At 50.2% G+C, this 22,596-nt stretch overlaps 8 protein-coding genes across 8 annotated transcripts; 1 reads left to right on the top strand and 7 right to left on the bottom strand.

Annotated features, from left to right (window-relative positions):
* Positions 1 to 1,101: 1,101 nt before the first annotated feature.
* Positions 1,102 to 2,253, top strand: BDP81DRAFT_398688 (amino acid transporter; the record flags this gene model as incomplete). The annotated part of the gene is made up of 4 exons (XM_060588494.1): positions 1,102 to 1,208; positions 1,269 to 1,422; positions 1,481 to 1,876; positions 1,936 to 2,253. 4 exons carry the CDS (start codon positions 1,102 to 1,104, stop codon positions 2,251 to 2,253), a joined length of 975 nt encoding a protein of 324 aa, XP_060440154.1.
* A 280-nt stretch (positions 2,254 to 2,533) lies between these two features.
* On the bottom strand, positions 2,534 to 4,520 carry BDP81DRAFT_330623 (uncharacterized protein; the record flags this gene model as incomplete). Its single annotated transcript, XM_060585422.1, has 2 exons — positions 2,534 to 3,866; positions 3,934 to 4,520. The coding sequence occupies 2 exons, from the start codon at positions 4,518 to 4,520 to the stop codon at positions 2,534 to 2,536; spliced, it is 1,920 nt and encodes a 639-aa protein (XP_060440153.1).
* Positions 4,521 to 5,412: 892 nt separating this feature from the next.
* BDP81DRAFT_398686 (uncharacterized protein) lies at positions 5,413 to 6,189 on the bottom strand (the record flags this gene model as incomplete). The annotated part of the gene is made up of 1 exon (XM_060588493.1): positions 5,413 to 6,189. The coding sequence occupies one exon, from the start codon at positions 6,187 to 6,189 to the stop codon at positions 5,413 to 5,415; it is 777 nt and encodes a 258-aa protein (XP_060440152.1).
* Positions 6,190 to 6,690: 501 nt separating this feature from the next.
* Positions 6,691 to 8,912, bottom strand: BDP81DRAFT_438018 (maltose permease). The gene is made up of 4 exons (XM_060591280.1): positions 8,541 to 8,912; positions 7,651 to 8,479; positions 7,303 to 7,599; positions 6,691 to 7,121 (listed from the first exon to the last, which is right to left on the bottom strand). The coding sequence occupies exons 2-4, from the start codon at positions 8,472 to 8,474 to the stop codon at positions 6,803 to 6,805; spliced, it is 1,440 nt and encodes a 479-aa protein (XP_060440151.1). The 5' UTR covers positions 8,475 to 8,479; positions 8,541 to 8,912; the 3' UTR covers positions 6,691 to 6,802.
* A 1,104-nt stretch (positions 8,913 to 10,016) lies between these two features.
* BDP81DRAFT_330447 (siderophore iron transporter) lies at positions 10,017 to 12,025 on the bottom strand (the record flags this gene model as incomplete). Its single annotated transcript, XM_060585400.1, has 5 exons — positions 10,017 to 10,572; positions 10,632 to 10,754; positions 10,822 to 11,470; positions 11,549 to 11,766; positions 11,814 to 12,025. 5 exons carry the CDS (start codon positions 12,023 to 12,025, stop codon positions 10,017 to 10,019), a joined length of 1,758 nt encoding a protein of 585 aa, XP_060440150.1.
* A 3,452-nt stretch (positions 12,026 to 15,477) lies between these two features.
* Positions 15,478 to 16,341, bottom strand: BDP81DRAFT_501689 (uncharacterized protein; the record flags this gene model as incomplete). The annotated part of the gene is made up of 1 exon (XM_060595539.1): positions 15,478 to 16,341. Exon 1 carries the CDS (start codon positions 16,312 to 16,314, stop codon positions 15,478 to 15,480), a length of 837 nt encoding a protein of 278 aa, XP_060440149.1. The 5' UTR covers positions 16,315 to 16,341.
* A 512-nt stretch (positions 16,342 to 16,853) lies between these two features.
* On the bottom strand, positions 16,854 to 18,767 carry BDP81DRAFT_357728. The gene is made up of 3 exons (XM_060586341.1): positions 18,415 to 18,767; positions 18,266 to 18,364; positions 16,854 to 18,200 (listed from the first exon to the last, which is right to left on the bottom strand). Exons 1-3 carry the CDS (start codon positions 18,626 to 18,628, stop codon positions 16,981 to 16,983), a joined length of 1,533 nt encoding a protein of 510 aa, XP_060440148.1. The 5' UTR covers positions 18,629 to 18,767; the 3' UTR covers positions 16,854 to 16,980.
* A 1,665-nt stretch (positions 18,768 to 20,432) lies between these two features.
* On the bottom strand, positions 20,433 to 22,069 carry BDP81DRAFT_501688 (FAD dependent oxidoreductase-domain-containing protein; the record flags this gene model as incomplete). The annotated part of the gene is made up of 3 exons (XM_060595538.1): positions 20,433 to 21,036; positions 21,086 to 21,420; positions 21,473 to 22,069. The coding sequence occupies 3 exons, from the start codon at positions 22,067 to 22,069 to the stop codon at positions 20,433 to 20,435; spliced, it is 1,536 nt and encodes a 511-aa protein (XP_060440147.1).
* Between the last annotated feature and the right edge of the window lie 527 nt (positions 22,070 to 22,596).

The following is a 22,596-nucleotide window of genomic DNA, read 5'->3' as shown; positions in this document are numbered from 1 at the left end:
TTTTCGACCCAGCCACTGGACTCCTGGAGTGCCTACTCAGCCCGATGATGCGCCTCTTCATATCGACAAGGACGCGTCGTCTAAATGTAACGTGGTCGACGTAGTCCAAGTGCACTCGCAGACTGCGAGTGATCGCTATCTGATCCGGAGAGATGGGACGATCCGGTTGCGTTCAGCAAACCAACCTGCCAAGACCTGGCGATGCTACTACGAAGCTTGTCTGTCGTCGCATCCCCCTTCATTGAAAATCAGATGACTACGGAGTACTCCGTAGTTGGTCCAGAAATTGTCTTTAACCTGCTTATCCTTGGTCCAATCTTCTTCGCTGTTTGGGTCCAGCTGCATGTCAAAAGTGATCACCACCTTTGTAAGACGAAGCAATGCCAGCTGTTATGTTTTTCGCACAAGGTAATTGTGGAGGCAACCGACTGTATGTCACCACAAATGTTGATCGGATAACTCACCCATGCTTGTTTACTGCGCCGGACTGACGCGGCGAGTGGATAGCTACGTTCTCTCAACTGCCGTGCATGAGAGACAGGGTATCTACTGGATACATCTCCCCCCGAGCTGAGTATGTGTCTTAGAGGGAGCTCGTGGGAGCAATCCCACGATGTGACTGCCGCCGCGCCGCTCAAACCGAGACAACGTAATCGCCTTCGCCAGAGTTCACAGCACGGTGCCACGGTCAAGGATTGCGCACCGCACATTCAAAAGTAAGGGAGACCGTTACGAATATCTGTGGGGAGCTCAGTTCTATTCTGTGGTGGTCACTCCGCAAAATAGGAGAAACAGGACGGGAAGTGGGTAAAATGTACGGTTCGTCCGAACGAAGCAAGGGTGACGCGGTCTGCCAAGTGAGGCGCATTGGCCGATTGCGCAGTGCACACCAACATCCCCATGTCCAACATCGCGGCTCTGCTTGAGAAGATGGAGAACAGAGTTGGTGATGTTCGTGAGTGAAGAAACGTTATAAATCGAGGTGGCTGCCGCGATGATGAAACTTTCTTCTGCTCACCACTCAGCATCTCAGCCAGAATCAGAGGATCGCAATCCAGTCTTTACATTCCGATTTACTTCATTCTTTCAACATCAGCCACAATGACTGTCACTCTTCGTTCATTAGTCTCGCTCCTCGCGACCACGGGTTTGGCAGCCGCCGCATCCTGGAACACCACTTGCACAAGCAAGTCTCAGAGAAAAGCATGGTAAGAATTCCGTGACCCTCAAAGTCGGCCAAGAGATGTAGAGCTAAAGCAAAGAAACAGGAACAACATGACCGATACTGAGAAGCAGGCTTACATCGATGCCGAGCTCTGCCTCCAGTCTACTGCAGCCAAGACCTCCATCGAAGGCGCCATTAACCGCTGGGATGAGCTTGACTGGGCACACATTACTCAGTCCAACATCATTCATAACACTGTATGCACAATGAAGTTCAATGCAACAGAAAAAAGCTTGGCTAATACTTAATCTCTAGGGATCTTTCCTTCCTTGGCACCGCTACTTCATGCGTGTCCACGAGTACCTCCTCCAATCCGAGTGCGGCTACGAAGGCGGCCAGCCGTACTGGAACGAGGTCTTGGACATGACCTCGCTCAACAGCTCCGTTGTCTTTGACCCCGACACCGGCTTCGGCGGTGATAGCGACGGTGGATGTGTCACCGATGGCCCCTTCGTCAACTTGACTCTCCACATCAACTCCACCTCCAACTACGCCAGCGATTGCCTGACCCGCTCATTCAACTCCAACGGCTTCCAGACCGGACAGCAGCAGTACATTGACGAGTGCTTCGCTTCCGAGAACTACACGGCGGCTTTCGAATGCTACCAGGTCAACCCTCACACCGCGGGCCACTCTGCAGTTGGTGGAACCGTTAGTTGCCCCCTTTCCGACCGATGTTAAGATCATCAAAGCTGACTTAAATTCTTCAGATGCTCGATGTCGTTGGCAGCCCTGGCGAGCCGCTTTTCTTCCTGCACCACACCAACCTGGACCGGCTCTGGTGGGAGTGGCAGCAGGTCAACAGCTCCCGCTTGACTGACATGGGAGGTCGTAACATTCCTCTCACCAGCTACCTTACCCAGAACGGCATGGAGTACCCCAGCGCTGCTTTGACCGACTACTTCGGCGATGGTGGCAACGAAACCACCCTGAACCACAACCTGTGGATGGTCGATATCATGCCCAACGCAACTGTTGGAGAGGTTATGGACCTTGGAGGTGACCTCATCTGCGCTGAGTACGTCTAAGCTTGTAAAGGTTTTGCCAGCCTACGCTTGGGATGGACAGACATGAGAAGGAATGCATAGATTTTTCACTTGTACAAAGTAGAGCATTAGTAGTAACAAAAGCGATTTTTTATTTCATCCGAGACCTTTCAGAACGGATCTCATATCTTCTCCAACCATTATCATTATCATTAAAGTCGTAAAGAGCGTATAAGTGAATGCCCCAACCTTGGCGATCAAATGGTTCCGAAGTACCAAAACACTTCACATACCAAACACGCGTGACCATCCAAAAGCGGACTCAGATATCATCGTACTTGTATAGCCTCAGAAGCCCAGCGTCACCGTCATCAAGGTGTACCTTTACAGACTTAGCCTCTTTCTGCTGCTCTCTTAAGCCTCCAAGGTCCTCCAGTCTTTCCCTGGCATTGCCGTCTAGACCGTGAACCAGGGTGGCCAGTACACTGCTCTTCCATAGACTAGCTTTATGACGGTACGTCTGGTAGATTGCGGCGCTCAGAAACAGGGTAGTCAACAAGACAGTAAGGAGCGGAACGGCCAGGAAACTCCACTCAACGTGGACGTAGCTTTCAATAGTGTGCGCTATGCCTGTGACTTTGGTGCCATTGAAACTCCTGAAACTGACGGTGACACTGGTCGCAAGATCGTTCATAAGCATATCAATTCCAGTTGGGTATTCGTAGTAGTTCCAGTAAAAAGCCTGGACAATGTCGGTGTCAAAGAACGTCTCACCGCTTGAGATACCGACGGTGAGATTGACAATGACATTGTCTGGAGTCGTGATGTTCTTGTTGATGACCTCTTCATTTCGTGACGCCGACCCACTGCGAAACAGATCCGAGAACCATGAACGTATGCCCATCATGACTTTCATATCGATCGGATAGGACTCCTTGTCACTCTGGCCCGAAATATAGATGGGTTCAAGGGTATCTTGAGTTGCCGTAGCGATTGAATCGTTGGTGCTGGTATGGACAATGGTCTCTTTGAGCTCTCCGTTGATGATCTCGGAGTCCAGAGTCTGAACACAGGCTTGGAGGGTACACTGCCGAGCCCAGGGTGCGAGGGCGCCAGCGACGCCTCCTTGTTTCTCAGTGCCCATGAAAACAAGCTTCATGATGGTTGAGTAAGACATGTCCCCGAGTCCTTGAGGAAAGATGGGTGTCATGCTGAACACATCGGCGTGCGTTTTGAGTCGGGCACCGACTGGGACTGACCAGCCGCACTCCGTCATGTCGCCTTCAGGGGTCGATCCATCCTCACATGATCGGGTCATGAACTCGGACATGTCAACGCATGTGTTGCAGACACCGAGGGTCTCGAAAGGCTCCCAAGTGCAGTTACCCGTCTGACAGTTGACAGGGAGACTCAGCCAAGGCTTGCCGTTCTCGGCGAAGAGACCATTGTACACAGCAGCCTTGAAAGGAAGGATAGGGATGAATCCTTCAGATGCAGTTTGGCTACTGAGAGCAATCAAGTATTCCTCGGCCCGGAGGTTGATGGCTCCTTCTGAGGAGTTGGTTGTACGCGCGTGGAACGTGGCGATTTGTTGGGCAAAGGGGCTGAACGCAAGGGTCAAGATAGCAATGAATGCGCCAAAAGATCCAAGAAGACTATGGGGGACTCGGGGTCAGCTGAAGGTGTTCAAAAAGCTCAAAGTCGTTGACGGTCGTGTCTTACCCTCCTCGAAACTTAATAAGCATCATGAGAGCTCCCCAAGTTCCTCGACTGGCATCATCAAAAACCTCCATGTCCGACAACGGCTCACGGCGTCTCTTGAAATGGATCCATTTCAACTGAGAGATACCGCTAGAGAGAACAACTCCCATAGTTGCAGTTGCAACGGTGGCCAACAAGGCGATAACGGCGTTGATGGTGATTTGGAAGTGCCATGATGCCAGTGGCTTCCCGTCGTATGCTGCAAGAACACCAATGATGGCGGCTGCGGCAAGGATAGTTACACAAACACTGACAATCTCAAAAGTCCAAGAACCAGATGGCGAGAACGTTTCGGACTTGATGTGTGATTTCTCGGAGATCCTGCTCCAGCGCGAAGGAACAGAGCGTCTGGAGTCTCCGTTGCTGCTCAAAGCAGGCTCGCTAGGAGGGACGTCATCGACAGAAACAAACGTTGACTGGTACGCTTTGTACGATCCCAGGCTTTGTCTCTTGTCGGATCCAGGGATGAAAGGGCTTGTTGGCTGCTCGACGTAAATCGTGTCAGCCGAGCTTGTGCTCACATTGTGCGAGTGTTGTCTGTGCGACATGTTTGCCGTTTGCCGGGTCCCGATCGAGGTCGCAGCTGTCAGAAAGGCTCAGTGCATGAAGACAAAGGAATATGGAAACAAAAGCAAACACACGGAAAGTTGCATGGTGGCTTGGGACCGGGGAGCCTCAAGTACTGGCAACGACGCCGAGAAAGCTTGACAGATCATTGAAACCTGGGCGTTGCAGCGTGCCTTCCTACATGAGTCGGAAGCCTGCAGTGCTTACATGTACATGTGCGGTCCAACTGCGATGCCGCATATCACATACAATACATGGGAACTTTGGGAAGAGTGGGACGAATGCCGTTATATTTTTCAAGGTTTTTGAATGCTAACGTCAGCCGGCATGCTTCATCATTGGCCGGCATCGATGGCTGAGGATGCGAGATACCCAACGCGGAAGCGATCTGGGCCTTTGGGGGCTGAACCAACCCGTCCAACCCTTGCACGAAGATGTTGGTGGTTGGGTGAATGTCTCTCTTGAGGAGCTCCAGTCCCTCGCCCGCATCAAGCCTGACCACCCGAAGCCTCTTCCGAAGGGCTAGATCCGTCCCGAACTGCGCCCATTGCAGATCTATGGCTTATTTTTGGTTGCTGTGCTGTACCGCGAGGGGTAGCAACGTGGATGGGAACTAGGACCTTGCCATCTGCACGATGGGACCAGTCCAAGGCAGCCGTGAGCGGCACAGCAAGCTTTGATAAGGCACTGTTGGTGCAGCCTGCATGCGCGACCACTGCTCCGCCCCCCATCCTCGCAGAGGGAAGAATTCAAGTGTTCCTAGGGCTGCTAATCGGGCAGGTCGTAATGCCCGTCGCATTCAGCTGCCGCTCTTCGTAACATCATTGGCGCATCTCTGTGAATTGCATTTGCGACGGAGGTCGTCTACCGCGCTTACGCCAAAATCACAACTGCTGCGACTACGCCGGCAATAAGGGCGAAATGAGACGAGGGCAAGTTCGAGTTGAGGGATGCGGCTCCGGAAGATCCAGTTGCGCGAGCATATCCCAGCTCGCTGTACACGCTGGTAGCCTGGTCGTTGCTGACGGTGGCCGAGCAGGGTTGGGTATCGTGGGTGACGGAAGCGGTGACGGCACAGACACTGGTTGCCTCGGAGTTGTATGTCGTCGTGGAAGCGTAGCTCATGCTACCAATGGCGCTCGGGCAAGTGGTGAAAGACGGCTCCTTGCCGCTAGTCTCAACGGTGAAGTCAAAGCTACCGTTAGCGATGCGAGGGTTCAGGTTGAACTCGCTGTAGTCGGGTTGCTCGGTGAACTCGCATTGGGCTCCCATGCCAAAGACCCAGGCGAAAGTGTAGTCACCGGCGGCGAGGTGGCCGGTCTTGCCAACCTCGAGTTGCGGGCCGTTGCCAAAGGTGCTCTCATTTCCGATGGAAGCGCCCATGATGCCGTGTGCGGCGGTGCGCATGTACGAGTTCTTGTTTCTCGAGTAGATGTCCCAGACAAAGTTGTAGCCGTACTTGTACGCAACATCGGGGTTCTGGACATTGAGGAGGACGGGGTAGCCGTTGGTGGTCTCGGCATACTTGCCATCGCCGCGAGGGAAGACAAGATCAAGCTCGATGGCGTCGGCGGGCAACTCGGCGCTCGCAAGCTGAGAGCACGAGGCCAAAAGAGTGGCACCAAGCCACAAGAGGCGCTGAGACAACATGGTTATTGGTAAAAGAGTGTGGTTGTAAATGAGTGTAACGTTGAAGTGTTCACGATCGACGGATCAACAACTGTCAACTGAGGCTGTGCCAGACGTTTTTGCCCCCCAATAAAATGCTGACCTGGAGAACATCGTGGAGAGCGGAGATTTTAAAAGAAAAATGTGGACGCGCCCTAGGAGACTGAAAACGATGTCAACATTGTCCAAGGACTCAAGCAAAGAACTCTGACAAGCAGGAGTCCCAGTCAGGATCACTCTAATCTCCGATTATGATCCCGGCCCACTGCGTTATTTTGCTTTATCCTAAACGTCGCTAATCATCGTCTCTGCATTAGTCCCATGTCATTTCGGCCGGGTTTCGACAGCGAGCCAACCGAAATGCGCAAAGGCGAGTCTAAGGAGACCAGCCCACCCAATGGTTGCACGGAGCATCGTGTGCTCATTAACGGTTTGTGTGCCTCATTTAAGCTTCTTAACGATAGCCCTATGGCTTCCAGGTTTTCTGCGAACGCTTCACACCCTTTACAGAGTAAGGATAACGTGGTCTGTCTTTCATTGCTGTAGCCTATGGTATCCGTAGAGATTGCATCCTTGGTATCCACCACTTGCCCCTTCATGCTTCGTCCTGCAGTTTCTTCTCCTCCTGGCCCCCGGCGCTGACCTCACAAACATAAGACTTGAACTTGCGGGCCGGCACGCGATTGCTAAACATTTCTTGAATCTCGGCGTAGTTGCGACCCTTCATCTCGGGGAAGTAGAGATAAAGCCATGTGCACATGGGCAATGACAGGCCGAAGAAAATGAAGCAAATCTTGCCGCCCAAGTTGGCCTGGTCTGTGTTCAGCAGGTAGGGCATCACCTGCAATATTAAGCAGGATGCCGCGGTCGAGCACATAATGTTGATGCTGTAAGTTTTTTGCCGCAATTGCACACTGTTCGTCATTTCGTCAGCAAGGCATGCCCCTGTTCTTCTTACCTGCGAGTCAGGGTTGAAGGCCCACAAGCCGGTGTTCCTGAGCAACACCACGTGCTAACGGTGCTACTACCAAGACGACTTGGGTTCGAGTCTAGCCCGAAGACTCAAGACGTAACTTCAAGATGTGAATAACTTACCTGGCAGTTTCTCCTCCGACAGAATACGCGACAGCACCCAAAGTCGCTTGGTACAAGTACCCCCAGATGACCATGAAGGCGACTGTCGCTGTCAGTGAAGCTTGGTTGCCGATGGTGCTGACGCCGCCGATGAGAAGCAAAAGTGCTGTCATGGTGAATACGCCGCCAACGATCAACGGGCGTCTTCCATATCGATCCACAAGTGGCCAGGAATTCATGTTGCCGACGAACTGAATTGCGTAGGCTGCCTGGCCGATTGCAAGCGGGTTGTTGATTCCAGCCAACCGGAAATAGTATCTGTGAGTTGTCAGTTGTAGTCGATATGGAATTGTGAAGAGACTGCTTTACGTGAGATAGCCTGAAACGAAGTTCACACCAATGGCTTGCTGGGAAAGGTAGACCATCACGATGATTGCTGTGCGCCTGCCGTTGACTCCCTTAAAACAGTCAACCCAGCGAGCTGACTCCTGTTCCTTTTTGGCCTCCTGCTCTTTGGCAATGGCAACAGTGGCGACTGCCAATGCAGCATCAACGTCAAAATTGGGCCCGTTGAATCTTCTGTATGATTTGGCAGCTTCCTCGCGACGACTCTTGATGAGAAGCCAACTAGGAGACTCGGGCAAGAACGCCAAACCGCAAAGGAGCAGTCCAGGAGGGATGAGTTGCGTAATCAACGGGATTCGCCAAGAAAGGTCGTTGTGATAATGGTCGCTCGCCAGTACCGTCGCCGAGTTGAGCCATTGGCCAACAGTAATCATTGTGTTGACCAGGACAAGGCATACACCGCGCATCTTGACTGGTGCGAGCTCGGCAACAAAGACAGGTCCCAGTGAATGGCCCAGACCGAATCCAAAAGTGGCAACGACCTTACCGCCGAAAAGCATCATGATGCTTGAAGCAAAGTATTGTAGAATCGTGCCACCGCAGCAAAACAAGCAAGCGACGCCGATAGTCTTTTTGCGGCCAAAGATGTCGCTAATGAAGCCTGTTGCGAATGCCGAGACAAAGATTCCGATCGTGCCCGCGGCATTGAGAATCTGTTGGTCTCGAGCGGCAACCTGCCATTTTCCGTTGATTTCGTGGCCGAAACGCTGAGCAAAAGGGGTTACGGCGAGGAGTTTCCCGATGGTCGAAACTTCGTAGCCAAAATTAATGGGCAAAAGGTAGATCATCAAGCCTGTCAACACCGCATTAGCGAAAAGAACTTTGCAGGGATCAGCGGGTCGAGATGAACTGACAGAAGCCTTAAACACGCTTGTTCTCCCACAAATCGCGGAAACTGAGCTTCTCGTTTGCCTGCGTTGTCGGCAGCGCAGCTGTTGCGGCCACGTTTGCATCTTCAAGCTGTTCGGCCCTCAACTTGTCGTCATGCTGGGCCGTCGGCTCGTTCTTGTTGTCCATTGTGGATGGCGACTGTTCCAACAGGGCACTCGGCTAGCTGTTGTGCAGGCTTGAGTCGGCTTCGGAACGCGTAATGATGTCCCCCTGTGAGGTTGACACTGCTCGGATCATGCTATCTCGGAAGGTGGTGGGAGCTTCACGCGTCTTATACTCCAAGCATGTTCGACTGAGAAAAGCACAAAAGGGCTGCGATGCAAGCTTCCCCATGGGCACTCGACGAGGGCACTTGGGGACTCCCCAGTTCTCCGCACTTTCCACGTGGACCTGACATCTCTCGATAGCCTGAAGATGCTAAAGACTGCCTCCTTGGGCAAGACTGGGACGTGGAGGGCATGACTCGGAAGACGTGTTGACCGGGGGCGGGGCTGTACTTCCGGGGTAGCGCTAGAAACTGGAGACTGGAGTGCAGTGATTTTGCGGAGGTCACACCAGACACCAAGACTGAGAGTCTAAGAGATCGAGTGACCGCAGGGATTTCGGGAGACGCAGATTGGCTACTAAACCTGATCGGTGGGCCGCTGAGCATTCCAGGACACGGAGCACGTCGCCGGTCGAGGTCGCCTTCGCTATCAACCAACAACGGCTATCAACCTGAGTTCATGTCACTTTCTGACTACACTTGGCCCGTCACTTGTTCTAAATGGAAGAATTAACATGCAAGACGCCAGAATAAGTAATGTTTACCCTCCTGGTCTTGTCCGTTCAGAATAAGGTAGCCCTTTCCGGCAATGGCTGCCCTCCCGAGTTCCGGCTTCCGTCTCCGAGCTCCACTTCTACCCCGGACTCCTCCGCATGTCTCGGACTTGGCTGAATTCCAAGTATACGGAACAGTCGAGCTGGGAACCAGCAGTCAAGCTTCGCAATGCCTCCATGGATGCGACTACTTTCTTCGGATGATGCCGAGAAATCATGTGCATTCAGGCCGTTAATCCAGTCCATGTACGGAGTAGCATTTCTCCTCTTTTAGCTTTACCCTTTTCGCTTAACCCACCCTGAATAGTACGCGACCACTAAGTTTGCGCTCATACGCTGCTCTCATCGGCTTCGTACGGCCAGACTGCTTTTAATTACAAGAGCAAAGTTTGTTGAATTGTGAGGTATGCCTGGAATCTTCGACCAAAGGAGCTTGGATGAATGTACGGCAATGTAGTAATTGTGGGCATTGCTCATTGCTATGTGAAGATCTGCGGGTGTGATGAAACCTCCTTGAATTTGGGTTTGGGTTGGTCGGAAGAGTGCCCCTATTTGCATACGATGATAACAGAGCCAAGTCCTCCACTCGCTCTGGTCGATGTGACTGAATGACTAAAAGCTCAGAAGAGAACACCCTTCGTCTGTGACTTCTCGCTTAATCTGTGGTTTTTCATCAAGGAAACCCAAAGGATAGGGCCCGCCAATGCTACCAACGACGCAATAATCATGATCTTCTGCGTTTCGCCATAGGCAAGCACGATTGCATCTCTCTCAGGAGTCCCCCATTCGTATGATAGCTGTCTCGTCAGATCCCCATAAATGAGGAGAGCTTCGCCCTTCAGCTCGTTCGGAAGATACTTCTCCAACTTGGAGGGCATCAAGTTAGTCCAGATAGCTCCGCTAATGGACGACCCAATGGCGCCACCGACGCTGGTAACCATGGAAAGAAGTGCAAGGCCGATGGCAACGTCACGATGGGGAACAGAGGACATGACAGCGATCTGCTCGACCATGACAATGGTGCCTCCTGCCAAAGCACCAAGGACTTCGCACATTATGACAAGGCCGACGCTAGTATCGGGCATGCGGAATTTTATCATGAGGCCAGTCGAAAGCAGTTGAAGGGGGACTGCGGCCAAACCGAGCCACTTGTAACGATTGGTGAAACGCATGAGGCTACGATGTTGTAAGTCGTTTGTCGTTGCATGTTCGTATACGGAGTGTGAGATACTTACAGTCCAACAGGAATGGCCCATGCACAGGAAACGATGTTGTAGATGTTGCCGATGAAGCCAGCTCGAGAGACGCTGAGGTTGTAGACGACTTGTAGATACGACAAGAACTGAACCTTGTAACAGCTAAACATACCCCAGGTCAGCTTACACAGTGTTTGTGAACCAACGGGTCTATGACTTTTGAACTTACTAAAAGCTGATCCACATGTTTCCTCCTAGCAGACAGGCGACTAGAACAGTTTTGTTCTTGAAGAGCTCAAAGGGTACAAAGGACTTCAGCGCAATGTGCTTCTCGTAAAAGGGGAAAGCGACTAAGAAGATGCCGCCCAGAACGATCATGGCGATGATTCTCGGCTCGCGCCACTGGTGAGCTTGATATCCTGCCATACTAAAAGGAAGCAACAGCAGTGAAAATCCAGCGACGACGAGCAACATGCCTGCAACATCAAGCTCAATAATCCAGTACTTGACAGAGTCCAAAAAGGTTCGATTCTCCCTTTTCTTGACATAAAGTCCTTGCTTGACGGCTCGTCTCATTTGCACAGTGAAAATGATGATCAAGGGTGCGACAACGGCCGGGATGATTATCGTGAACGCGCCGTATCCCCATCTCCAAGTGCTTGTATCGAGAAATGACTGGGCAGCGGCAGGCCCGGCGAAGGTGTTTGAGATGTAAGGCGTTGAGGTAAAACCAAACAGAATCATACGATTCTTGAGAGTGGATGTGTCGGCCATGAAAACATTGAGAACATAGCCAATGCCATTCATACCAGTCCAAAAAAAGGTTTGTGCAGCAGCGTAGGTTTCAACGTTCTGGCAGACAGCCATCAGGATTAACGCTGTATGAATTTGTTAGTTCGACATAAAGCTCGCTGAAGTATCCTGTTCCGCGATGGCTTCGTAGAATCAATACTCACAAACAACGACGAAGGATAGCATGATGCAGAGGCCCGCAGTGCGGCCGATAACATCGAGGATGCGAGCAAGAGGTAACTTGCTAACGCCACCGACGATATTCGAGATGATACCCGTCGCCGCCATTAGCCCGTGCAGGCCAAAATCACTAACCACATAAGCTAGGAGCGAGCTCGAAATCTGCTGCTGGAGGGAGTCGATGAAGAACACAACCCAAATCCTTCACCGTCAGCTTTGAATCAACAATCTATAGTAGAACGTACATACAAGATATAAGCAGCAATAAGCCATGTCTTGGTCCAGGTCTGAGCTAGTGCCTCGATCTTCTCGACACCAGCCAAGCCGCCAGTATTGGGATCGATTTCCTCGCGAAACGGCTTCTCGTCGACGATGTCGGCCTCTTTATCGTTGTGTTCTCGATTGACCTGGGCCTCCGGGACGATTTCCGGAGACACCGTGTCTTCGTTATTGGACTTCATGTTGTCGTCGGATCCAATCGTTAGTCCGGCCTCGGGGTTCATCGAAGGGAATTGAATCCAAGGCTTCGCTCCAAGACAGTGTCTCAACCAAACATGAGGCAACGGGGACCAGGAACCATTCATGCGGCATAGACAACGGAGAGCTAAAGGGTTCTTAAAAGAGCCCCGAGTGTCAGAGTCGCCAAGAGATAGCCTGCTGCCTGCATTAGAGGTGGGATCCACATGGTAGTGCGCCATTTCCTACACGCCGATTCCCTGATGCTGTAGCTTTGAGTAAGTCAACATACCCACTTCCTGGCCCCCCCTGTTTCTGGCACCCACAAAAACGCGAAAATCCACTACAACACCATGCCTGTAACGGTGTGGGCCCCACAAGGGCAAATGTGGCAGCAGACACAACAAACCATTGCGCTAAATGCGCACCCGGGCTTATTCAGCCAAAAGGCACGTAATGAACAGATCCCTCTCTGTTCATTCTGCTGCACTTAAGTACGTGTGCACGGCTCGTAAGGCTTACGGCGTAGCCTAAGCCCACACAGGGCTCCAGCCCGTGACAATAATATTATTCTACTTATAATAATCGTCAAATTCGGCTAATAAATGGCTCTTATAGCCGTCGATAATAAGCATCCAGTCAACGCCCTTAGTTCAGTTCTTAATATATTTATTAATGTATTTAAAATAATTAAGACCCGTATAATTATCCGTCTATCTATTAGTAGTAGGCTTAATAACCTAGTTGCCTAGAAAACATAATTTCGTAGTCTAACTAGTAAAGTAATATACGCCCTTAACAATCACGAATAGAGGGATACACCACCCGCCTAAATTAATATATTTAATAACTATAACTAGCTCATTTATAGTTACCTAACTAGACAGACTTTACTTTACTATATCGATCGGCGCATATTACTATTATTAACGCGGTAATCATGCCCATTATAAAGCTAGTTGTTACGGCCTAAACGATTGGTCCCGTCATGGCGTAGCTATATATGCAGAACAAGGGACAATGATGCGGAGTCATCATTATCGAAGCTTTTGCTTTGTGCCACAGTTGGTTGCCTTGACCTGCTCGTAACAATATTAGAGAAGTATTTTTTCTTCGATCGGATCGAGTTTATATCGTTAGGGTTAAGTTTATTTACATTATGGTCGGTTATTTATTCTACCGGCTAAGGTGCTCTTTAAGATACTATAGGTCTTTAGACCTATATAGCATATAAAATACTTAAATTACCACCTATAGCGCATATTGATTGGATCGCTTTAGTCGCAAGAATAACTTTATTTTCTTAAGTATAAATTGGCATTATAGTTATTGAGATTTTACGCATCAAAGGTTTAAGTGGTTTGGACATAAGTGTATTTAAGAAAAAACGTCCGGCTGACTAATGAACCACGTTATATATTTAACTTAATAATAATATTAATACTTAGCGGCTACTATTTAGGAAGGTAAAAAAAGGCTTTATAGAGCAAGCTTAGTAACTAGACCTTCTAAGGGCTTAAGTTATTAACGCTATAGTGAGGAAGTAAAAGGTTCTTAAAGTTGATCCTAATATAAAGTTCGCTAATATTAAGAATATATAGCGGGCTTAGATCGAAGTAGGTAAAAAAGAGGTTATTATAGTTAAACCCAGCGAGTCTGATTGCCCTAGTGAAGCTGGCAGCTGTATTGTAGTGGGTGAGGTTGAGGATCAATAGTTAATAGTAATGAGGAGGTTGGGCTGTGATCCCATCGTTTTTATAGTGCCAGAAACAGGAGGGGGAGGGGGGGGGGGGGGGGGGGGGGGGGGGCAGGAAGTGGGTATGTTGACTTATGGAAAGTAACGTCGTTCACATTGATCGAAGAACGGCGGGGCGGCTTCCGGGTGCGTTCGGCCAATATGATTCTGAGAGGTTGTCAAAGGGCCACACGCTAGCAACTCGAAGGATCGCGGTGTGGGGTTTAGATTGATAAGATCAAAATTTCCAACGGCTGATGGCCCCGGCTGGGGCCATTGGAGGAATGAGATCCATGGCGAGGGCGACGTTGCTTTGTCAAGGATTATTTGCTGTCAGACTTGTGGTCTCGCTTTCGGTCATGTCGTCTCACCGGCACATTCCCGTTGAAAACGGATGAACCCGACCTGTCAGATGAGGGATCGAAGAACAAGACGCTCTGTGGGACGAGAGCGTGGGCCTTGCAACGGGTGCACTGTATGCTCGTAGGGCCGCTGACGAATGTTTGGTTGAGGGTTTTGTGCGAGTGCGAGTCGCGTAAAATGGTTCGTTTCACAGGGTTCAGTGGACGAAACATATATGTTCATATAGTCATTTTGTAACCTGAAATTCCCTAGGAGGGCGGGCACCTTCAAGTGTAGGATACTTAGTACTCAATCGTGAAAATTGTGCTTCTCCCCAGATTATGTATGCAACTGTATCATCAGATGAAAACAGTGAACGTGCTCCCACAACGTCGCCCCAAAGATGGTTTTGCCAGCCCAAGACCAAAAACCGCAGGCCTCCCGCAGTGGTTATGGCACGTTGTACAGACGAGCACCTGGAGGGGCGGGCGTTGACGGACAACAATTCCGAAAGTACAACCGACTACATCACCGTCTTGGCGGTAACGCTTTTGCATCGAAACTAATCCTAGTTGACTATGTATCCATTCCGTCCCACTCAGCCCACTCCAGATATTACTTGGTATCCTTCTACATCCGATGGCAAGATGGGTTGACAAAGGTACGGAGTACAAGTCCCTGCAGGACGGCTCGAACCGGCAAAAAACACTGCTTCCTCGGACTTTGCGAGCTTTCATTGGGAGCTTAACCAGGCAGCCTGCATGAGCGCACATCTCTATGTACGAATATTTGGTGCCTTCAACTTGCAGAAGCGGGGAACCCGATAGACCGTGTCGCCCTCGGGCCCCAACACTCACACAGAGCATAGTGTAAACCGTTCGGCCTTTTGCGTCAATGAGTACAACGGCCGCTTAGTCCCGCACCACCAGAATTGCTAGACTTCATCTATGAAGATAATTACTCCAGATTCACAACAGGTAAGAGAGTAGTGCCAATGGTATACAGCAATGTTTATTGTAAGCTAAACGCAACGTTCAAAACTCAAAAGAAGCCTTCAGGATTACGCAGCAGCGAAACCAGGGTTGGAAACCTCTCAAATCTCATAGCATCCGCGGTCTGCTTGAAGCACATTCCCTGGGCTCGGAGACGACTCAAACGAGCTTAATGGCAACGGTTAACGCCGCTCCCCAAAAAGAAGTAAATCTAAAAAAAAACCCATAACTATTCATTCAATTAGGTTGTAGGTGAGATGGAAATCATTCGTACTGCTACATGCAATGCCTGGCTGACTTCCTTCCTCGTCAAAATGAACTTATTCTCAGCTCGGACAATCCAGGCACAAAGCAGCTGAAGCCATTGCGCTCAGCCAAGCTCCAAGCTTCAAACCGAGTCTCCTCTTGACACGAAATGTTGATGCCATCGCTCCACCGACTGCCTAACATTCCAAATATATCCCTGTATGTTTGCGAACGCCGTATAGTCGTCTGGGACACTTCCCCAGGCTGCTATGGACCCGGATGATTCGCAAAACGGCTCTGGAGACAATGGAAGCGTTCTGTCACATCCTTCATGAATCTCTCCCGCACAAATTGCCTCGATCTGAAGCGGAGTCTCGTCAGCTATTCTCCGAGCAATTTCTTCAGAAATCGGGTGAGCGAACCTGACAGTATGCACCGAAGGGATGTGCTCTAGAATGTCTCTCATGAACCTCAGAAGAGCAGACTGAAACTGGGCGGAAGTTGGATACTGGCTATGTCTGTTGGGACAGATCGTGATTCTCTCTACTTGATTGGCTGATGCAGCTAGTTCCGACGCCACTATTTGGCCTGGTCCGGTGCCTTTATAGAAGTTCAGATAGAGCTGCTTGATGCCGCTGAGGGAAGAGAGGTCCGACGGCTTGAATTGCGCTTCTGTAAATGTGGAGTTGAGAGAGCCATACATGGATTGGTTCCCAGCCCAACTGTGCTGTCCGAGCCAGAACCTGAAATGGTTTCGACTTTGAAACAGCTCTAGGACCTCGGCTTCTACTTGGGAACAGACTTCGAAAAGAGGTGATGGTGGGTATGCTGCAGCCCATGGTAGACTACCAACTGGCTCGCAAATATCTAGCTCACACCTCAAAGGCACGAGCTCGGATAACTCGTAGATGCGGTCGCGTATCTCTCGTGGTAATTGAAGAAAAGCACTTCGCTTGGAATGTTGCGTATATGCACCCATCTTTGTTGTCGGTGCTTTCGTTCTTTGGGCTTTACTATTGGTTTCAACCTTTTGAGAGTGATTGAAAAAAAAGTATTACTTTTCTTCTTCTTGTATCGATGAGTTGAGGAGCCGATGTAACTTGGGTCAAGTATTCGAATCAAAGCCTGTACTTGGGCCTTAGCTATATGCAATTATATGTCCTGGAGAAATATACTTTCTGATGACTGTCCATGGGAATGGTATCAATTCGACTTGTGGAAGAACAGCACATAGAACCATGCTCTTTCACGGAATAAGCAAGAACAAATGCGTTTGATCCAACTCAGCCACAATGAGCGGATTGGATGCTCCAACTACCTTGTTGATGTACTGATCAACGGAATTTCCAACATCACGTTATCATCGGCGCATGTGAGGTTGCTCCTGAAGAACAAATAAAGGCAGTACAAAACCCTCTTTGTCTATTTTCACGAGGCTCTATCCATTTCGAATGATGGGACAAGTGCCGGTAGGCAACATTTGGTCTCTGTCGTACAAAGGGCATGGTTATTACTCAAGGGCATTTCATGTGATGTATTACTATGTCTATTTGAACAATAGCCGGAGGACTGGTTCAAGATCTAGATCAGTACCTCATGATACATTCCGACTTGAATCGTTGCTCAGGATGGTCCGGCTTTTCCTTCAACTTTTGATTTCGTGAACTGCCTCCGATTGAGCGACTGTCTCTGTATCAGTTTTCTTCGCATCATTGCCGAAGTGTCTGACAACCAGCCAAGCCGGGTATATCGAGAGAAACCACAGTCCAAAGTTGATATAAGGCCCGCCGAATAAGGCGAAGATCGGGATTGCGTTGAGTCCATAACTAAGAGCTTGCCATGCTGACTCCGTTCCTCGTAGGAGTGCTGACAGACGAATGGTCTCATGGGGGCTTTCTGAAATTTGTCCAATGATGAAGAATGCAAAGTTGTAGTTCAGTTGGAAGCCAGCGACCAAGAAGATGAAGACGCCGAAGCCTCTGCCGAATCCCGGGTCACTCCAGTCGAGCGTGGGCTGAGTCCGACGGTACTCGGTGACGTTGATAGTCAGCCATAGCCACCAGGCACCCTGGAGAGTCATAATAACCGCAAAGGCCCAGCGAGCCCTCTTCTTCAGAGCGATCGGGTTCTGATCGAGCCATAACCCGAGGAGGTTACCAGCGATAACTGCAACGATGCCAGAGAGAAGTGATCCTAGGGCACGAGCTCGGACAGAGAACCAAAGAGCGATGTATGTGAAGAAGATGGATTCAGAATACACGCCCTGGCCAATCCACAAGACGAGAAGCAGGAACTTGGGAGTGAGTAACGTCTTCGTTGTAGCCTTGATTTCTTGCCATGGGTTGTCGGCAATGGTCAGCTGGACTGGCTTCCCGTCGGCTCGTTGGACCTTTTCTGGCTTGTTCAAAAGCATTGCAACAAAAGGCCCGCAAGCTTGCAGGGCAATGAAGATGAGGTAAACTTTGTACGATACCTTATCAGCTCCACTGCGATCAGCATTCAGACCAAGGTTGATAACGCCGCCGAGGATTTGCCCAACTCGAGTCCAAGTGAGCCAGTAAGCAATCATCCGCCCTCTGTTATGAGGCTCAGGATAGGCAATGGCAATAGCAGCTTCGGAGCCCCAGAAGATACCAGCAGAGACGCCGCAGAAGGCAGCACCGACGATAACGAGCCACTCGACACCGTAACGGTTATTCAGGTACAGCCCGGCGCTGTAGGGAGCAAAACCGATTGTGCCAATAACCAAGGCACCCTTGATGCCAACATATTTGACAACAGAGCTTGTAAGCCAGCATGAGATGATCATAAGGCAGAAAGTGAGCGCGTTTCCGGTATTAACAAGGTACGGCTCCTGAGCACCGCCTGCAGCATTGTCAGATACTTCATACTCTCTACACGAGGGCCATCCATCCCGAGATGTGACTTACCAGCACCCAAAGAGTTCATCGCACCCCAAAGGCCGGGAGCTGCAAAACTACACATGCCAAGAATCGTGGCATTGTAGAAGGGTGTGCGGTACCATTTTCCTGCTGGACGTCAGTGTATGAAGTTGATGAATTGTGCCGCACCACCTTACCCTCGACTCTTTCTGAATGCTCGAAGGGCTGCGCCGCATCAGATACACTGTCAGCTTTTCTCCGCCATCTTGAGCAGAGCCTGGCCTTTGCAGTGGTGACAATGCTCTGAATATGGCAACTTGGATTGCTGACTCGCTGACAGAAGTATGTTGTCAATAAGAATTGCCGAAACAAGAAGCTCCGTAGTGAAGAGTTTCGAAACTTGCAGAACATTGCCGGGAGGAATTTATGGGAAACATCACTCCCACGTGGCCGGGTGCTGCGCGACGTTGCAGGCAGAGCACGCAATTACGACCCTGATTGGAGGCATCGCTCTCCTCTCCGCGTTTGTCGCATCAAGAGGGTTCCAGACTTTTGGTAGATGGGGGTGACAGCTGAGGTAATTGCCGGTGACCTCCGCTGTCAACTCAAGATAATATGGTAGCAGCGTACGTATGCAGATAAGAAGCGACGAGGGTTGTGCAGATAGCTTCTATGATCTCAACTTGGCACCCATGGCGTGCTAGCAAATTTGGCTGACTCAGCACAATTCGGAACTCTGTTGGTCATAGTTTGGAAGAACAGCCGAGGTGCTTCACCTCACGACGGAGAATATTCCATTTTGAGTGTGGTCTTGAGAGAATTGGTCCTAGGCAAGCAGACATGCTCCCTCATTACGTATCATGTTCTGCCGATCGTGTGGAAAAAAGCAGACCGCATGTGTCCCTCGTCGATATAGTCTATGCCGTGACAAGACCCTGGTAAAGAGCAATGCATTGCACCTGGGAGAACATAGTCTACGTCTACCTGCAATATGAAATAAGAGCTAATGCTTGCCCGGCCACAAGTGATGATAAAAGTACCTTACCTGATAACCTCAACTGAGCAACCGAGCGTCGAGCCAGTAGGTCGGTAAAGTACTTATATCTTCTCTTTGCTTTCCAGCTTCAGGTCAATGCTACCTTTGTGATGTTTGGTGGATATTTGGCTAGTCAATTTCAAACTACTGACAGCGATAAGCTGCCAAGAAATGCTCCCTGGACCTTAGTTGCGTTGTGTAGGTGCATATCTTGCGAAGTTGTAGCAAAGAACTCCGATTTGGTATCATCCAAAATCTGCGCGAGATGTGTGACTGTTGGAATAGGCCTACATTAGGCAGCAGGAGGTTGCTGCCGCGGTCCGTTCCAGCCACGGTGGTCCGTGTGGCTCAGCCACACGAGGGTGGTATACCCCAGACTTCCTGCCGCCGCTGGCACCTGGTTAGACTTCCACAGAAGAACAACAAGAACAAGCAATATCACCACTACAGTCGGTGATCGTTGCTACCCACGATACTCGAGTATTTTCCTTTTCCACCTGTGAATCCAACAGTTTTGCTTGGCTCTGTGGCCGCGCGCTTAGTCGAATGATTTCGAACGCCGGCTCTGGAGCGACTGTTAACAACGACAGTGCAGTGATTCCTAAATGGTTTCCACAGTCGTTATTGGTCACTGAAGAGCGTTTAGCGAAAAGGAATGTGTCAGGCCCATCCCAGTACACTCGTTACAACGATTGTCACACCATGCCTATGAAACAATATGGTCTTACACAAGCATGACTAAGTTTGCCAAGGATATGCCAGTATAAAGGGTCTTCCACTCACTATATAGATAGTCGGGATATTCCCATAGCCACTCGTTCTTCATACTCATCAATACATCCCATTGACCCCCTACCTGATAATCGCTGCCCAACAGAATGTTACCAAGAGGCAGGTGCACCGATGGATGCACCCGCGTATGGCCAAGGTTTTGACTTGGGATTAGGTTACCTTTCACTTCAAATAGGGGTCCTCGGATACAAACCCTAGTGTATACCAATACTCTGTAAAGCCTCTATGAAGTGGATAATGATATTAGATACATTTTTGGGAGCTATAGCAGCCATTTATCTCTGGAACTCTGTCCATTTGACTTGACTATCCCCGGCCTAATCACATTGTCACTGTTGGATTCACAGGTGGAAAAGGAAAATACTCGAGTATCGTGGGTAGCAACGATCACCGACTGTAGTGGTGATATTGCTTGTTCTTGTTGTTCTTCTGTGGAAGTCTAACCAGGTGCCAGCGGCGGCAGGAAGTCTGGGGTATACCACCCTCGTGTGGCTGAGCCACACGGACCACCGTGGCTGGAACGGACCGCGGCAGCAACCTCCTGCTGCCTAATGTAGGCCTATTCCAACAAAAACACATCCCTTCCCCGTCAAACGACGCAGACACCCACTCGCCCCCAACTGAAGCGCTCTTCACGGATCGACCAGTGATAGACTGAGGGATACGACCTACAAATGGTCTAGAGTCGAATGATCCCCCTTCAATGCCGACCCACACGCGCTTCGTGCGACCATTCCAGACCCTTGTGTCCGAGGGCGGTGGAAAATCAGTTCTCTCAGAACCCCAAGTGTCGTACCCAAAGTGGTTTGGGAGAGCCCCGTTGAGATATGAGGCAGACAGGTGAAGGGGAGGACGGCTGTCGTCGTAAGTGTTGGCATTCGCGTCGTCTCCGTCAATATCGGCGCCAAACATGAGTTCTCCGTTCCGGGGCATCTGGACAATGTAATCCAAGCCATTCCGATACAGAGACCAGGCACGTCCTGTGGCTAAACTTACATTTCCAGTATACGATGGCCACTCTCCAGCTTTGGGCAAGCCACTGCCTCCAAGTTGGGCACTCACTCATGTGCAGCCGGCCTCCGCGAATGGCGCCTTGTAAGCCGGGAACAAGGTGTGGTGTCCAAGCGTTGGTCGCATAAACCACGTGCTTGGTCCGAATACTTCCTCTGGAAGTGTGCACCTCAAAGTTGAAGGGATCGGCTGCTTCGGCGGTGGTAGAAATGTTCAAGGCAGCTGTGTCAGTGTCCAGAGTAAAGCCGGGGTAGATACCCAGAAGTGATTTCAGCGCATGGGTGATGAAGCGATACGGCCAAATTGCACCAGCCATCTTCGGAGTTCCGGTAAGAATTCCGACAGTCTCAGGGAGAAGTGATATCTAATCATCTTGTAAGCAATTACCTCAAACTTGGGTGACCGTGTTAACTCACATTGCGAGCTTCTTCACTCTCAAAGATAGCCCATTCATCTCTAACGTCTGGAACCTCCTCTTTTAGGGCCTTGACCTGATCAACAGCTGTCTTCCATCTCTGCTCGTCGAAAAAGGCGTCGATACTATCCACAACACGAGCTTCTGCAGCTAATCTCCCCTCTTCTGGAAGAGAGTTGGCCGCAGAGATGAGGGCGTTCACGTGGGCAGAGCGAAGCCTAATGATCTTGGCTGCTTCCGACTGTGATACTGTCGACTTAGCGCCAGCATACTCGGCGTAAGAAGACGGTCTGATATGACCGCCGTTTCTTCCTGTGGCACCGGAGCAAGCCTGGCGAGCTTCGATCATGGCAACCCTCAGCGGCGTAGTACTGTTGTTCTCCTTCAGAAGATGCCAGGCAATGCTTGTACCTGACATGCCCGAGCCTATAATGACAACATCCACGTCCGTTGGTAGATGCTCGGACTGATGATCTGCAACTCCCTCCAACGGAGGAAGTTGCCAGTAGGATATGGTGGGATTGGCAACGGGCAAGCCAGGATCTTGTCCAAGGGATTTTGAAGCCAAAAATAGAGCAAAAGGTATGATGAGCCTCATCCTGAAATTCCGAGAGAGTCGCTATCAAGTTGAAAAATAATGTGCTAGTTTCCGAGCGAGTGTGACGTTTTGGAAAGGCGATGCCAATCGAGGAAGGAGAATCTTCATACTCTTATAGCAAAGACTCACCCATCTAATATTGCAGCTTCACAGGATGAGTCTTAAATATCTCCAAGGTTCAACCAGATAATGGTGATGTCCCATTGGCGTACTTGTCTTCGATGTTTCTCGTAACGAATACACTATACGAGGCCCTCTCGCTGTTGAGCACACGAATATGTTCGCGCTTACATGAAGTCAAGGAGCAATGCTACCATACGCTCGCTCATTTGGCCTGATCGAGTAACATTATAGGCACAATCTCTTGGCCGATCAGACTTTGGACTACTCCATCATCCATGTACCGCATCAAGTTGCCCGATTGAGCAGCCCCACACCCAATGGAGGTCTTCACGCAACCCGCGGGGAAGGCGGCGCGGTAGTTATAGAAGCACTTGTTGATGAAGAATTTATCGACCATGATGATA

Source organism: Colletotrichum phormii (assembly GCF_030913505.1).
Source record: "Colletotrichum phormii strain CBS 102054 chromosome Unknown BDP81scaffold_25, whole genome shotgun sequence".
Lineage (NCBI taxonomy): Eukaryota > Fungi > Ascomycota > Sordariomycetes > Glomerellales > Glomerellaceae > Colletotrichum > Colletotrichum phormii.
The sequence above is the reverse complement of the archived record's forward strand: the minus strand, read 5'-3'. Positions and strand labels throughout refer to the sequence as shown.